At 41.8% G+C, this 17,694-nt stretch overlaps 1 protein-coding gene and 1 long non-coding RNA gene across 2 annotated transcripts in view; one reads left to right on the top strand and one right to left on the bottom strand.

The window, feature by feature from the left end:
• Positions 1-6: 6 nt before the first annotated feature.
• LOC129392547 (uncharacterized) overlaps positions 7-17,694 on the bottom strand; it is a 31,812-nt gene continuing 14,124 nt past the window's right edge. The window contains exons 2-3 of the long non-coding RNA XR_008618666.1: positions 3,112-3,253; positions 7-1,409 (exon numbers count right to left, since the gene is read on the bottom strand). This is a non-coding gene — a long non-coding RNA (uncharacterized lncRNA). The remainder of the gene's footprint in view (positions 1,410-3,111; positions 3,254-17,694) is intronic.
• SAMD4A (sterile alpha motif domain containing 4A) overlaps positions 13,148-17,694 on the top strand; it is a 105,137-nt gene continuing 100,590 nt past the window's right edge. Inside the window, exon 1 of the mRNA XM_028495903.2 lies at positions 13,148-13,185. Coding sequence (XP_028351704.1) covers positions 13,163-13,185 — 23 coding nt within the window. The 5' untranslated portion in view covers positions 13,148-13,162. The remainder of the gene's footprint in view (positions 13,186-17,694) is intronic.

Genomic DNA, 17,694 nt, shown 5'->3' with positions numbered 1-17,694 from the left:
TTCACTTTGTTATACAGTAGAAACTAACACAACAATGTAAAGCAATTATACTCCAATAAAGATGTTAAAAAAAAAAAAAAAGAATCAACCAGAATAAAAAGAGTGGGACAGAGGTTTTAGGAATTTGCAGGATCCTGTTTTGGGATGGAGGCATTGACCAGGAGAGCAACATGTCATTCTGACTGTGAGGTTGTTGAAACAGAGAAGGTGATTTTGAAGACACTGGCGTAGTGTGGTGGTGATTACTGGGAGAGTGCACACTGGGAGGCTTTGGTATGGTTCTCAAAGAAGGGGGAAGGGAGGGAGAGAGAGTGGGCAAGCAGAACTCAAGGTTAGTTTGGTGCCAGCAGGAGGACGGGGTAGAAGTCAGACTATAGCTTGACTTTGTCATGGTGCAAGTCAGTTTTTGCCTGCTCCTTGTGTGTGAAAGCATTTTTAGGCTATTTAATAAAATTTTTATGCCTCAGGGTAGAATAACAGAGTGGGAAGTGTTGACTTAAATTGTTTTTTGAAGCAAGCATAAGTGTCAGAATTTAGGAGAATTGTATGCTGGAAAAAGATTAGTTTATTTTAGAAGGGGGAACTTTTTTCTACTTTTTCTCATTTGACTGTAAGTATTTGTCACACATAATCATCTTGCCTGCTTTTATAATGTAGGATTTCCATTTACATGAAGATATATATTTCATATTTTTTCCCATTAAAATGGCCAGTGTTGATATACTTGGTATTAGTTCCTAGTCTATTCAGACTTTTAGCCAATGGAAAGAATAGCTATTAAAAAGGAGGAGAAGGTTTTCTATTTTGCTTACTGGCTTATAACGTACAAATAGGGTGATGGGAGGGGTTATCGAGAACTCTTACTAAGGGCATGATTGTTCTAGAGAGAGGTTTCTTGTCTTCCCACTTACCTCCTCTCTAGTAGTTCACTGACAAGTTGACAGAAGTGAATGAAAGTGAATTAAATCCGTCAGACTCACAACTTTTATCAGATAAAAGACTTGGAATAAAGGGTTTACATATTGTTTATAGAGAAACCTTTACATCCCTTATTGACTCACCAGTCCATCCTGTTCCTAAAGCTGTATAAGTAATTAATAGTTGCTTAAATAGATAAAATTAGAATTCCTTCCCCAAGTCCTGTTGTTAGATGAGGATCCCCGTGTTATTGGCTGGTGTTTTCCCTTCTTGCATTTGTTGGCATGGTCCCATTGTCAAACTCTTGGGGCCCCAATCGGCACTGACTCAATCTTGTCCCCCTTTGTCTCGTTATAGTAGCTCCTGCGACTGGATTACAGTTCTGTGTCTTGTGGGCTGGCAGTAGGGAAGAGAACTTCCTTCCGACATTCGTGCTCAAGCAGCTGTTTCTCCCAAAACACCAGTTTCCCCAGGCCCCAGCTGGTTCCTCCCTGCTGAGAAGCCAGAATATGCCCAAGTCACTGCTAGACCAAGTTCATCCCATGAGAGTGCAAATGACTGCGATGCCTTTTCCCAGCATAAGCGTTTATCCTCTTTGTCAAGAGCTTATTTTGTCATCCTCCTTCCCTTCCCCTATAAATAATCCATTTTCCCCCCACCAGACTCACGGAACAGAGAGAGGCATGCCCATGTCGTATGCCTGCACTGAGCATTCTTTCTGTGGTTTTTACTTGCTTGGCCTTTTGGTTCTTTTCTCTCATCCCTATCAGGATCTCCAGACTGAGGTCGTGGAAGGTCAGAGTTAAAACCGATATTGAGTGCTTTTCATCTGAAAAACTGAGCTCCGTGCTTTCTGGATATTGCAGAAGTTTCCCTTGTCTGCAGCAACCCTTGCCATACTTTTGCTTCACTATTTCCGTTTCAAGGTTTAGAGGCCCTGGTGATAGGGAAGTACTATAAATAAGAACAACCCCGAGAGTGATAGGATGAGCTCAGATGATCCTTAACTTTTTGGCCTTTCTCTTGGTTTAGAATTCCTTAAGACCTATTATAGTGACTTATTTCACTTGACTCAGAATACCAGGCCTTTAGAGCTCCTTATGTCACTTACAGAAAGTGACATATCATGGCTATGATATCTGTCAACTCACTGCTTATTGAAATGCCTTTTATTATAATGCTCAAAGTAAAGAGGGGGTGAAGTGGACACTACCTTAATGATATTTTACACACACACTTAATTGCCCTGAGGAAGTTCAGTTACATGAGTTGTAACATAAAATGACTAAGTTCTCTACTCTTCTTTTGTTTGACAAGTTCAGTTGTCATTTTAACAGATTTTCCTTATGGGAGGTAAGCTTAAGCTTTCTAAGGATGAATGAATGCCTTGCAACTAAATTGGTATGTTGGAATTTAAGCATATTAAAGAGTTGATTCTTTTTAAAAACTTACTAGTAGAAATGCACTACCCACAAAGAGATTTTGTAAATAATCTCTTCTGGATGATTAATATGTATATGTAGTCATGCTGATAGCTTATTTGAGATATCTGTGATATAAATATTGATGCCATATCCTTAAATAAGGAACACTATACATATGTGTGTAGACATATATATTCCAGAGTGGTAATATAGTTAACTTAATCTTTATTTGACCTCTGAAGGCCTCCCAAATTTGGAAGGGCCATTGATATTTCCTCATAAACAGAGTCCTAGGACTTGGCTTCTGTATAGACATTGGAGGAAATGCCCAAGGACTTTTGTGTGCTTATTGTAGTAATTGTCTCCACTGTCCAGAACATTATTCCTTCCGGCTAATTCATCTTGCTCCTTTTTGCCTCCTTCCTTCCATGTGAGGGTTTAGAAGATAAATTATACTCAGGAGTTAAAGTTCTCTGCAAGTTCACACCGCAAATTGTAGAAAGAAAACCAGAAATTTACACTTCTACCCTTTATCTTAATTCCTAGCCTGTGCTAAACTCTTAGGATCTATAACCACCTCATACAATGGTCTGGAATTCTCCTGGTTTCAGTGGACCAGAGAGAACTGTGGCAGTCAGACCTCCGTTGCATATTTCCTGGCCATATAGTCAAAATGGTAAAAGAATGAAATGGTCAGATCTCTAACCTTTCCATTTCTTTGCTTTACAAATGAATCACAGTGATCTACGAGTGAAAGAATGTAGCTCACCAGTGTCATTTGGGATCTTCTAAAGTAGTAGGAAACTCTGCATTCTTCAGACCAACTTGTGGCATGCCAGCACATTCCTCTGCGATGAGGTGGAGAAATACTGGTGGCGGTCTGGGATTTGTAGGGCTGGGTCGGGGAGCTGCTGTTTAAAAATACATTTAATTATATTCCTTCTCTGCAGTAATATTGATACCATTTTTAGCCCATTACAAATACTGTGATTTTCATTTAAATCATGTCCATTATCTTATTGACCTAGTTTTTATTTTGTAATCAAAATGTTCTATTTCTGGATAGCTTAGGCCAGAATCTTTCTTTTTTCTTTTTTAAGGCTATGGACCCTTTGTGGACTTTTTTCTTCCATATCTGTGTGTAGATGGGCTGCCTCTGCGTGCACTGAATTATAGAAAATGATAGTATCTTGTTCTCTTTAAGGGTGCAGCTTTTCTCTATTTAATTTGGCAGGATGCCCTGGGACCTCACATCTGGTGACATTTTTTGATGAATGGGTGATGGGAGAGTTAAGAAATTCTATTTGTATTCAAAATGAGAGGCAGAGGTCTTGATTATCTTTTCTCCTTCTTTCTTTGCCTTCCCCCTGCTCTTCTGCCCTGTCTCTCTTTTCAGCTTTTTCTTCTTTCCTCTCCACTCCTCCCCCATATGCTGTCAACCTCTTACAGAGTTCTACTCATCCGTGCTCTCTCCTCACATGCTCTTTGATACTCATAGGATCCCACTTATTTTAGGCCTTTGCCTTTTCTATGTTTCTTTCCCTCCTATTTTCTTCCTGCTCTCTTCCTTACCTTCTCTCTCTTGGTCTCGGCAATACAGGCCCTATTCTTCATTTCTCGGCTCTGGCTGGAAGCTTGTTCCGGGGAGAACCCCTCTGGAGGTGTCCCTGGGGCTCCGATCCTGGGGCTCATCTTTCATCAGTGTCTGATCAGGGCCTTGAGATCCCTGAGGACCTTTCCACTTTACCTTCAAGGTTTTTTTTTCAGTATTATTTCTCACAATCCTTCTTGACACATGAAGGTACTTTGTTCTTTTCTCCAGACAATGAACAGAATCAGGGAATTTTAGGATGCAGAGTGACCAGCCATCTTATTTTGCAGGTGAGGAAGTAGAAGACCTGAGAATGGTTTCTCCTAAGACTCTAAGGCAATCTAATGGCAGAACCACTCACCTACCCCATTTCCTGACTCCTGTTTTGGGGTCTCTTCTCATCACGCTCTTCCTTAGCCAGGAAGTCGTGTAGATGTTTTGTCTGGTTCCTGTTAGCACTCATTTCTCTCAATCACCGTTAACCTTCTCAAATATTGTTTGGCTTAAGTGACATTTTAGAGTAACTGAGTCTTAAATGTGTCACTTTCTTGTCAAAAGAAGACACAAACGATGAAGTGCAGTGACAAGAGTCTCTCTCTGAGTTGTTGGGGATTTTCTCAAGAATACTCTTTTGCTCCAGGTCATTTCTGTTGATGTATTCATTCCTAAGAACTGGTAGATGACTATGACATATAATATTCAAGCTTGAACTCCTTCCTGACTAACTGGAGTCTCTCTGCTAATCAGGAAACCACAGTTAAAGCTGTGTCCTGAACTCTGCCCAGCACGTCAGCTTGGCCAGGAAGGATAGGGAAACCCTATTGGTAGCAGCCACGGGGGACTAAGGGAGTAACTGGAGGTCAGCTAGGAGCTTAGCAGGGAAGACATCAGCACAGGGGACATTCCAGCCACCCAATTGTCTCCTTGTTTTCTAAATTTTCTCTGTGCTTGAGGTCAAGCAAAACCCAGGATGTCAGCCCCCGGGCTAGCAACCCTACACTTTGGTATTTTATCGTCTAGCAACAATTTTTTTTTTAATTCAGGAGGCTCAATATAGGGTTGTTAGCTTTCATCTTGGGAAGTAAGGATATTAAAAACAGCAGTAGAAAAATTGTCATATAATGTTATAATCTTTTCATAAAAGAAAAGATATTTCAACACCAGAAGTAGGAAGAATATAATCTCAGAATAAAGGAGAGTCTTCTATACCACACACATAGAGCTTCCAGAAAAACTCATATTGGGTTGTCCAGATTTTTCTTATTAAACCACAGGCCAGTATAAATTTTGTCCTAGAAGCAGTGTTGACCTGTGACACTTGAGAACCGCCAACCTTCACTCCATGGCTAGTAGACCTCTGCCCCCTCTCCGGGGAGAGCACAGAAGAATGCATGAGGAAGATGGCCTATGAAATAGCTCCTCCGTAATAGGAAGTGTTCAGTAAATGGTGTTTATTTTTATTCTCACTTGGAGAAGTGAATTAGGCTATTCATTAGAATGACTATTTCAGATTGGGCTTCAAGGGACACTGCTTTTCTTTGCTTCTTTTCTTTGTAGACTGAAGTCTGATCTTCAGCTTTGTAGATCTGAAGGTTGATTTGATCAGTTACCTCATGGATGATCTGGGAAGACTTACACTTCCCAAGTTCAGAGGAGGCTAATCCATAAACAAAAATGCTGGCTTGTTGCTTTACATGTAGAAGATATGCTTTTTCAGAGACCACATCAATGAATCAGTCTGCCCAAATCCCATGTCCTCCCTACGGTGGGGGTGAGGTGGGATGGATGCTGGTGTGGGAGTGGGCAATCATGGCGTCCACTTTCCTTGGGGACGACAGACTCAGAGTCGCAGGAACTGGTAGACTGAATTTATTCTAGCAAGCTTTAGGGAGCCTATTGTATTCACTGCCATTGTTTTTTTTTTCTTTCCTTTGGACATTCCTCCTCTTTGAGAGACAGTAAAGCAGAGCAGTTAAGTGCAAAGGCTCTGGAGCCAAAATGTCTGGAAATCCAGGCTTTAACTCTTACTAGGTGTGTGACATTGGGTAATTTATTTGAGCTCTCTGCTTCAATGTTTTCATCTGTAAAATGGAGATATTAATAGAATTTGCCTCATAGGTTTGTTTTGATGAGGAAAGGAGTTGATACATGGAAAGTGCTTAGGAGTGTTTGGCATATAATAAATGATCAATACATACGTATTATTATTATAATGAATATTATTGAGGAAGCTAGTGGACATGGAAAAATGAATACAAATTAGATGGGCAGAATTGATTAGATTCTTACACTTTAACTTTCCTTACTGTAGAATTCAACTCTCTGGTAACCTTTGGTTTTGGTTTTTACCCTTCAGCATTTCCGTAGATTTTCATATCATGTCACTCTGTCTAGATTGCTTTTCGCTGTGTACTGTTCCCTGCTGACATGGAGAGATACTCTGATCTGAAGCTGTCAAGTCTTCTCTTCCCAACGTGCACCTTTGGAGAGGCTTCTGTTCTCAGTGCGGTGGACTCCTGTCTGGGTCTCTTCCATAGGTCACTGTTTCCCGGACTTTCCCCCTTGAGTTTGAACTTGCCTTATCTGGAGGTGGTAGCTCTTGCCATACCAGACGGGCATGAACCTGTCTGCTAAGATAGGGAGTGATGCTGAGACACTTGTGTAGATGTGCTTTAAAATAAGTAGCAAAAATAATTGTAAAGCTGATTCTGTGACTAGCTTTTTATGTGCTTCCTCATATTTTGCTAAGCCCACAGGGCAAGGTGACAAATAACCTGATTATATTCCATTTCTCCATCCCCTGGAGAAACTTAACAACTATTTTCCAGTGGGAGTCAGTGCCAGATTGACTGGTATTCAGGATGCCTTTTATAGGAATGCATGCATTCCATCTAATCTATAGATGTGTTTAGCACCTGTAGTGTGATCATTTTTCAATTTCCTCACTAAACTTACAGTGATAAATTACAAGTTAATATTAGCCATTAAAATATTTTACTATAAAATATTCCAGGTACATTGACCACTGAAGCAAATTAATCCACTTACCACCTATCTGTGGTATAATGAGAAACTAAAACTGATAATCAGCTAATCCTTCTCTTTTTTTTTTTTTTTTTGAAGTATAGTTGATTCACAATGTTGTGTTAGTTTCAGGTGTACAGCACAGTGATTCAGTTGTATATATTCTTTTTCAGATTCTTTTCCCTTATAGGTTATTACAAAATATTGAGTATAGTTCCCTGTGCTATACAGTAGGTCCTTGATGGTTATCTATTTTATATACAGTAGTGTATATATGTTAATCCCAACCTGCTAATTTATCCGTCCCCCACCCCTTTCCCCTTTGGTAACCACAAGTTTGTAAAACTTTCCTTCTGTAAGTAACACTGTCAGTTCACATAGATACTTTTCCTCACTACTCTGTTGTGTTCCCATCCCTGTAAGCACAGATTTCCTCCCTGACCCCTTTCTTATTTTCCAAGGCAGCTAGAATTAGCAATGTGATTGGGCTGTTGGTCTTGCTTGTTCATTGCCAGTTGAGAAGTCAGATGCTAGGTTTTCAGAGGGGAAGAGTTGAGGTCAGCTGGAAGTACTATTTCTAGTTTTGTGGTTCAGATTTTTTGTAGAGAGTGTTACAATCTTGCTGTCAAAGTTGTGCTGGGTTCTCTACTAAGGCATGGGCACCTGTCCGTCCTCTGCAGTGGTGCAGTCATGTAAAATGACCACTGGCTCCTTCCTAGGGGCCAGCTGCACCTGTAGGCCAGGTCAGCCATGTGAAGTAAGTGACAATGTCAAGAAACTTCATATGAAGACTTGAAATCAGCCAATGAAGAGCCAGCCTTTTTCCCATCTATACCTTGGGCATGAGAATGTCCTCTTTGGGTTCTACTTTGCAATTTGGTAGATGTGGGTAGTCTGAAGATTGTTCCGTTCATCCCAGGAGCTGAGGCTCTGTGGGGTAAAGATACCCTTAACAGCCCAGCTCAGCTTTAGGTTCTAGGATCTTGAGGTCAAGAATTTTCTTACATTGAATCCCACAAAGTAGATGTGAAAGGTGCTTAAAGGGAAGGTGTAACTATCTGTTTTCTAATTCATTAGAAATTTTAACCTGGAGCTGCAGAGCTCCCAGACCTCTCACAGAGGCTCAGAGACACCCCTCATGGTCTGGATCTGGGCTATGTTCTCCTGCCAGGCCTTAGCCAGCCCCAAAGTTTCAGCCTTCTTCTCTGAGCAAATGACTGCCAAGTCCCACCTTTATATAGCCCCTATCCCAAGCCTCAGACCCACATTTCCAAAAGATTGTATGACATCCTGCTCTGGGTTGCCATGACCCTATCACAGCCTGTCCAACAAGAAGAATCTCCTCCTCACCCAGTATTGCCTGCCCTCTCCGCCATTTGTGATGCTCCCACTGTGGTGTCCACTCAGTCTCCAAATGAGGGTCAGTCCATCTTCACAGGCTTCCTCCAAGGAACTCTTCCCAGCATAATGTCCTTACTTTTCATTTTTGATTCCCACTCTTAATTTTATTTGTTAAGATTAATCTTAACGGACTTCCCTGGTGGCGCAGTGGTTAAGAATCCGCCTGCCAATGCAGGGGACACGGGTTCGAGCCCTGGTCCGGGAAGATCCCACATGCCGCGGAGCAACTGAGCCTGTGCACCACAACTACTGAGCCTGAGCTCTAGAGCTTGCGAGCCACAACTACTGGGCCCGCGAGCCACAACTACTGAAGCCCGTGCGCCTAGAGTCCATGCTCCACAACAGGAGAAGCCACCGCAGTGAGAAGCCCACGCACTGCAACTAGAGAAAGCCCACGCACAGCAATGAAGACCCAACACAGCCAAAATTAAATAAATAAATAAATATTTTTTTTTTTAAAAAAGATTAATCTTAACGAATAATCTTTTAAGATTATTCGTTAGAAGAGAGGTCAGATTGGGGAATTAGGTGCACCTCATGGCTGGGCATGTCCTACACACTGTGCAGGAAGTAGAGAATGAGCAGAACTGGGCCAGTCTGATGCTTCGAAAAAGATGGCTCTGGGCAAGTTGCTTGCCTCTTCTGAGGCTCAGTTTGCATACCTGTAAATTGGGGATGCCTTGCTCACAGGGTGCTTTTGAAGGCCTGATATCATAGGTGAGGAATCAGGCAAGGAAGTATTAATGACACTTGGGAATGTAGCATCCATCTTATCTCGGGCTCTGTACAAAAGAGAGATGTTTAGGATTGCAGTTTCACATGGCTGTGGCTGGTTCTCAATCCCTTATGTGCCCGGGCATGTGAGAAAGTGCTAACATTTGTTCAGCACACTGGGGTCACCCAGCTACCCTGGGCCGTCCCTGACTGCTCGAGGGCTGAGGGGATCCATATCTCCATAGCCTATGGAGATGCATTTGAGACATGTCATGGTTGAGAACTGTCTTACAGTTCACAAGAGACCTGCCACCTTCCCTGATGGTATCCATTTTTATCATGGCTATTTAAAAATTTTTGTGTAAGCGTTTATTCCATTTAGTCAGAGATATGACAGAGTGGAGATCCATAGTAGCCAGGGTCAAGGCTTTACCCATTCTCTTGCTTCACACAGAAGGGTGTGTGATCATGGAACATATCGGTGGAGACCTCTACTGGTTGGGACACTTACTGATACCCTACATTCTCACCAGGGAGGATCCTGAGACCACTTTTCTGCTCCCTCGATACAGGATGTGGAGCTGCTGACAACCCTGTGGGTCTCCACACTCCATGCATCCCCCAGAGAGGTTTGGCCACCAAAGGGGATGCCCTGGGAAGTTCGTCCAGGATTTCCTGTGCTGCTGGGGCGGCTTCCTGCACTGGGCAGCAAACCAAAGGTCACAGACTCTGCAAATGCACCGCCTTTGTTGCTCAGTGGAAGGCCCGGACCACAGGGGTCTGAGTTAATTGATCACACTGGGAAAACTACTCATTGAAGTTGGACGTAGCAGTATGATGGAGAAGTGACTGAACTGATTTAGGACGGGCTTAACTGAAGAGCCACGCTGCCTCAAATCCTTCATGGAAGTAGGCAGGATGTAAATCATAAATCATAAATAAATAAAACTCCAGAGCTAAATAAAACCCCTTTAAATATACCATCCCTCACAGCTGCAATTATTGCAAAGTGGAATTAGCCAGGATGGACGATTAAGGGCTTTCACTCCTCAATACTGAGACTGGATTCAGCCTCAGATACTTTTCATCCAGAATATTTTTATCCAAGCCCTGTATAGTAGCAATGATGAGTAAAATGACAGACTGAGATCTGAAGTACTGAACCAAGGCAACTAAGTTGATTTTTTAATCCAGCTGGAATTTTAGGGATTCAAGTTTTTAGTCAAAGGATCTTAAGATACAGTGTGAACCTCCACACCTCATAAAGCACCATCAGATAAGTATACACACACACATAACGTATATGCCATAGACATCTGTATATGCACTATATATATAACATATACACATATATAACTAAAAGGCAGTATATTATATATAATATATAGACAGGTATATATACTTTAAAATATATAGCATATATACTTTTATATATAACATACTAGATATTTTAAAGTGTATATATTTTTATATAATAGATACTATGTATTTAAAATGTATAGCATATATACTTTTATATAAATACAATAGTTACTTTTAAGTATATAGTATATATTATAGAAAGTATATAGTATACATATACTTTGAAATACATAGTATATGTACTTTTACATATAATATACTATATATTTAAAAGTATATACATACCTGTATAGTATAGACTTATATATTTATATACTATATAATGTATATCCTGTCTTTTCATTTTTCTTTCTGTTTAGCCAAAAGCACTGCTACTTTTTCTTTCTGTCCTGTTTACAGCAGTGTTACTTATTGCATCTTATGAGGAGGTTTATCCAATAGTCTGTAAGATAAAAATTAAGCAGACCAAAAAAAAAATAATAATATCTTCCAAATGGCAAAAAAAAAAAAAAAAAAAATTAAGCCCAAATTATCCTTCAAAGTCTTAGGAAGGCATCAGGTTAGAGACTGACCTACAGTTCCTCCCTAGGTCCAACTTGGGCATTTTCCCCCCTCCATTACTGGAATAGATCATTAGCTATTTCTTTGGTTGAGCCTCTGATGAGGTACAGAGAAGCTCATTGGATCCACTCAGCCATCAAGCTGTGCTCTTTTCCCTCTGGCAAGTACCAGATGTCTGTGGCATGCTGGGGTAGTCAGCTGCTCTCTTGTGGGCCCTCCTCCTTCTCCAGTCAGTTCAGTTGGAAGCCAGTTGAGAGTTGCTTGTTACCAAACCTGTTTATGTCAGTTGTACTTTTTTCTTTTTTCCATTTAGGACATGTAGCTAAATACTATGTAAACAGATATATGGGTGTGAAATCTCTTGTGGGCCCTCCTCCTTCTCCAGTCAGTTCAGTTGGAAGCCAGTTGAGAGTTGCTTGTTACCAAACCTGTTTATGTCAGTTGTACTTTTTTCCATTTAGGACATGTAGCTAAATACTATGTAAACAGATATATGAGTGTGAAAAGGAGAGGTGTTTCTATGAAAACTATACTGTTGTCTTGGAAAAACTTGTCAATGATGAATTTGATTAAAAAAAACCAAAAACTGTGGCCAAATGAAGTATAAACAAGATAATTCTAAAAGATTAGGGGAAAATTTATAGAAATCTAGGCAGCTTCCCCAGTCAGATTGCTTTTCAGTTGTTTGGGGGTTGTTTTCTTCTTTAAGAAACTAAACCTGGGGCTTCCCTGGTGGCGCAGTGGTTGAGAGTCCGCCTGCCGATGCAGGGGAAGCGGGTTCGTGCCCCGGTCCGGGAAGATCCCACATGCCGCGGAGCGGCTGGGCCCGTGAGCCATGGCCGCTGAGCCTGCGCGTCTGGAGCCTGTGCTCCGCGGCGGGAGAGGCCACAGCAGTGAGAGGCCCGCGTACCGCAAAAAAAAAAAAAAAAAAAAGAAACTAAACCTGAAAATCATAGTAGATCTCTGGTTTATACAGGAAAGAAAATTGGGAATTCCAGACAGTTGGACCCATCATCAAAGACAAGGCATTGCTCCTGTACCAAATTTGTGAATGAGTGTACGCTCATAGATTTAAATATCTATGAATAACTGTCAGTTGATATATATAACAAGAGTATCATTTTTATGATTCCATGCTTTAACCAGTTTTTTTTTTTTTTTAGATTGTCAACCCAATCCAAGCTACTATATGTGTTGGATTAGAGAGTTTCTTTTTTAGTTGCGGCATGTTGTGTAAAATATACATGTCTACTGAGCCTATCAAGATGCTTATACTATGTGATTTACAAGAGAGCTGAGCCAGGCTGAGGAGAGAGCAGACACACCTCCTTTAGTACACTCACCCAAGGACACATGCTAATTGAGGGAAACTGTAGGCTGAACCCTTTGCACAAGCTCTCTGGAGCACACTCACTTTCTGTCTCCCATCCTCTCTGCCCTTCTTCCTCTCTCCCCTCTCTACCACCTCCTATTCTTCTTTCTACTTCTCTCTCCCTATGCAAATGTAGTTGAGGTCAAAGAACTCTGAAGTCAATAGGGGAGAAACCATTTGGAGTTGAACAACAGTATATTTCAAAGCACTTGTTCCAAGAAAGATAGGATCTTTGGCTTAAAACGGTTTTAATATATGTTTATTTATGTGAACTCAGCAGAGAGAGAGAGAGAGAAGGAGAGGGAATTCCTTTAAATAACGAGCTTTGATTTATTACAATGTGGCTTACGTTAGATGGTTTCGGAATATACCTATTTCTCATGAAGTGAGATCAGGATATAGCGAAAGAAATCTTATTTGAAGTGTCCTAAAATCCAGTGTGTTTTAAGTCATTTTTTATCCTCTTTGGTCTAAAAACATTGTGGAAAGACCTCCCTCTATTTCTGTGCTGTGTCTAGACTCTGTATCAGAGCACAAACAACTGCAGGAAAAACGTGAGAATGCCTGTGGATTCCGGACACGTTAACAGAGGTATCTGAGAACCTCAGGAAGAATAACATTTTACAGTGAGGTGGTTGTCGTCTTGAACAATAGAAGCCATATGAATGTGCTTTAATTTATGCTAATGTGGAATGCTTAAAATAATAAAACAGGTATGACGATTGGGTTCCTGTTCACCCAGGGAATGCGGCTCCCAAAGATAAGTACGCCAGAATATGAACTTCATGGGAAAGCATGAATCCACCCACCTCCAACAAGTAAGAGGCCATCCTTCCTTTCGTATTAGCTCTTAGGGGTTTGATTTTGATAGATTGTGAGGTATTTTATTCTAGAGCATAAACCAGATGCTTCTCTCAAGGTAATGAGGAACAACTGATGGCTGCCAGATAAACTAGGAAGGAAATGTTTCTCTCTGCAGTTCTGGACAATAATGCAATTTAATGGCATTTCACCTGAGTGGACTTTTAAGATGGATGGATTTTTCTTTTGCCTCTCAGGGCATAGGTCCAAATTTGAAGCAGATGGCGGAAAAGATGGATGGCCACAGAGATATCCAGGTGAAATTGGTTGGATTTCCTCAATCCTCATTAATTCCTGTTTGATCATCATCCATGCCCGTCTCTCTGACCCTACATAATGGACCCTGGTTTCTGAGGATTTTCTGGGTCCAGAATAACCAAAATGTGCTGACTAAACTCTGAACAGATTGAAATAACTCCTCACCTGATATTTCAGGCTTTTGGAAGAAAGGGGCTGTCTCAACCTGGAATCTTGTTTTCCTTACTTCGAGTAATAGTGGATTTTCTTTCCTCGTAATAAGAAGACATAGCTGGGCAGGGTGTGAATCCTAAAGCTCAGGGAGTGAGTTTAAGAGACAAATTGCTTCCACTGTTGTTCAGGTAAAACCTAGTAAAAGAGAGACTTTTGGGTTCTTAGATTAAGTCTGGTGAGAGACTCGGAGTCCCCTGTAACTAAGCAAGACTGAGAGTTAGAGGTTACCCCAACTGTGGAATAAGGCATAAGAAGCAGCAGATGATTGTGGGAAAACCCCAGAAGTGTGGTTCTGGGCCACTGAGGTCAAGAGGGGACCCTCAAGATCAATGGAAGGAGGGACCTATGGGAAATACTAGGGACAGTGATGCTTTGTGGATTTAATTTAGGTCCTTGATCGATGGCCTGATATTCTCATTAACTTCCGTATTAAGGTAGGCCTATTGGCGTAATTGTTTTTGCTCATACTGGAGGCTCTCCTGCTAACCAGTTTGTATTTATTATTTTTACTGTGGTTGTACTTAGCCTCCATTCAGAGCCAGATGCCTTTGATTTATAAATAGCATATATTGTCAAAGACACTTAACTAGAAGGACAAATGATTCCCACTTAAGATGAGAATTTCTGTGTGATTGACAGAGTGAGCATTAGCCTTTTGGTTGACATAGGCCTGCGGACACATATGTACCCCCACATGTTGGAGGAATGGAATATACCAGCAAACTAAAAGCTGGCAAATCACAGGTGCTTAAGACCCTGGAAGAAAGTGCCCCAGAGTTGTACACTTAGTTTTAAGAAAAGCTAAATAAGTGTGACATTTTCGATGGGCCTTTTCTTCACTTGAGCAGAATGACAATATTTTACTAGTCAACCAAGAGATAAATCAAGATTTAAACCAACTTCTCACCTATCACGCAAAGCTTAATCTCAGTAGTTATTAAAAATAAATGGGATTTAAATAGATGTAGAAGCACCTATTTTATTTCCAGTTTCATGCTCTTGTATTTTGCAGTATGGTTTTAGATCTGTTTGTGAAGGCTGAATGGGGTAAAAACAGCCTGAGAAACAGCTGGGAGAGGAACAGGCTTTCAAGTCCAAGACAAAGTCCAGGCTCTGGGTTCAGCTGTTACCAGCTCACCAAGTGACCTCAGCCCAATTTCCTCACCTTGAACATGGAAACAGTAATGCTTACTGTCTTCTTATGGGATGCAGTGATATCTGTGACTGGCATCATTAGTGGCTTTGTGCTGAGAGATGAGGGTAGAACCCCTCATCTCTTCCTCAGGGACCATGTGTGGAGATCAGGGCTCCAGGGCCAGGAAGGGCATTGGCTTTTATTCTCTCCCTAGTCTCCATGGCAACTGCAGTATTGCTACCCCAGGTCATTCTGATTGAAGAGTCAAGGAAAGGTGCATGCCATGCCTCCACATCCTGACATCCTCCTGGATGTCCTGGATGATATCCTGGATGATCTGCTCTCTTGGTCATCTTCTCCCAGCCCACTGTGCTGGTGACTTGGAGGAAGTCTCCATGGTCCCCCTCTTTCTTGCTGTCACCTGCTGTTTGTTTCACCAATAACTGGGACTTCCAGGTGAATAGTAATTCTCCACTGACAGTTTTTCTCACATCCATCACTTTATTTTCTAGGTAACGTTTACTGAGTCCTTACCATGTGTAGGCACTGTGCTTACACTTCACTGTGTTATCATTTTGTTAACATGAGAGAACTGTGGATAAGAGAGGTTAAGAGAGCCCCCCAAACCTGACAGCTGATCCATGGGGGCCCCCTCTCTCCCGAGGCTGCAGACACCCCTCACCCTGTGTCCTTGTGCCTTCTTGGTGCAGTTGTCCTCCAACTGTTCTCTCTCCACCCGGCTCCCTCCTGCGGCCACCAGCAGGTGTATCTCCCCATACCGCGCCACGCTCTTCAAAAACTGCCACTTGTTTTTTCACGCACCAGCCCTTCAAAAGCTGACCTCGCGTGTCTTCGCTCCTGCTTTCCCAAAACCAGTTCTCAGCAACAGCCGAAATATTCTGTTTCCTAGTTCCTAAATACTCTTGTGCATCTGCACATGCGCCTTCCTCCACCGGGAACAGCCTGCCCTCATCTCCATCTCCCTACTTCCACCCCAGCCTTCAGGGCCGAGCACAGATCGGCAGCCTGTGCTGCCTTCTGTGACTGGCTGGACAAGAAACCATTTCTCTTCCTTCTGAGTTTTTGTGGTACTGGCTGTATAATCACTCAAATGACATGGTAGATGACATGAGGCCTGGCTGCATACTATTCCTTTCTCTGGTCAAGATCCCTAGAAGGATCTTGTCCACAGGCGAGAAAGCCATAAAGAAGTTACTGGCAGTGTTAGGGCTGGAGTTCAGTTTCCCCAAATCCCAGACCAGTGCTTTTTTTCCTGCAATAACTTTTTACCTTCTGTCCTTCCTTGGAGGGCACAGACTTTATCCTGTCTATATTTAAAGTTCATGTAGCGTCCAGTGTAGAGGCTTGTATCTAGGGGATAGTCAGTAACTATTTGTTGAAAGAAAGCAGATGAAAGAAGATAGGAAGGAAAAAATAATAATAGCTAACACTGACATATACTTCTATTTTAATTTTATTTATTTAAGTTTCTTTTGTTTTCTTTTTAAAAGTTTTTATTGGAGTATAGTTATAGTTGATTTACAATGTTGTGTTAGTTTCAGGTACACAGCAAAGTGAATCAGTTATACATATACAGGTATTTTGTTTTGTCAAGGAGCCCACACTTTTTTTCCTCTGCCTTCCTCACTTTTCCTTTTTCTTTCCTTTTGTTTTTTGTTTTCCTTTTAAAAAAATTTTTTTTTTTATATTGGAGTATAGTTCATTTACAAAGTTGTGTTAGTTTCAGGTACACAGCAAAGTGAATCAGTTATACATATACAGGTATTTTATTTTAATTTAATCCCCTTTCTAGTTTACTCCCTATATCCCTATGAAATAGGTACTGTTATCACCAGCCCCACTTTACAGGCAAGAGAGGTAAGTAACTTGCACAAGCTCACAGAGCTGGCGAGTGACACTTATCAGGACCTGAACCCAGGGAGTCTGGCCCCCGAGTCTGTGCTCCTCCTGTACCCTGTTCCCCTGCAGGGTCAGGGAGGACTGACAGACAGGGAAGGATACAGAAAGAAGCAGGGAGCTCAATTCAGTGTCCAAGATGACTGAGCAGAGGAAATTTAGATTCGGCTGCTGTGTTTCATCTTCTTTTAATTTAAACTGACAAGAAGCACCACTTATAAGCCAGAGCAGTGGCCAGGCTGCTGAGTCTGTAGCTGCTGCCTGGATCCCTGTTGCAAGGTAATTACTGTGAAACTCCCCAAACACAGCTCCACATCTTCTTCCTTATAGTCTCTTCATTATAGGAGACTTAGTCCAGGGTCTGTTAAGGAGTCTACATGCCCCCAACTCAGAGTGCCTTAGAGAGGGGAAGGTTGCCACTTTCTCCTCTGAGGCTCCCTCTAGAACAGGGGTCCCCAACCCCTGGGCCCTGGGCCGCTCCCCATCGCTCCCATTACCGCCTGAACCATCCCCTCACCCCTCCCGTCCGTGGAAAAATTGTCTTCTCTGAAACCGGTCCCCGGTGCGAAAAAGGTTGGGGACCGCTGCTCTAGAACGTGTGCTTTCCGTGGAATGCTTTCTTAAAGGAAAAGTAATAGACTTGAAATCACCACGACTAGAAATGAGTAGCTTATATGTCAAATTCAGCGAAACAAGCAGATGAAGAATATTTAATGGGGGCTTTTATCGTTAGAAGCGACCTTGACTCTTTTATTTAAGCCCACTGTTAATGCGGTTGTTTTTTTTTTTAACATCTTTATTGGAGTATAATTGCTTTACAATGTTGTGTTAGTTTCTGCTGTATAACAGAGTGAATCAGCTATAAATACACTTATATCCCCATATCCCCTCCCTCTTGCTTCTCCCTCCCACCCTCCCTATCCCACCCCTCTAGGTGGTCACA

This window comes from Physeter macrocephalus, chromosome 11, assembly GCF_002837175.3.
Source record: "Physeter macrocephalus isolate SW-GA chromosome 11, ASM283717v5, whole genome shotgun sequence".
NCBI classification, from domain to species: Eukaryota; Metazoa; Chordata; class Mammalia; order Artiodactyla; family Physeteridae; genus Physeter; species Physeter macrocephalus.
This window is presented reverse-complemented; position numbering and strand designations above follow the sequence as displayed.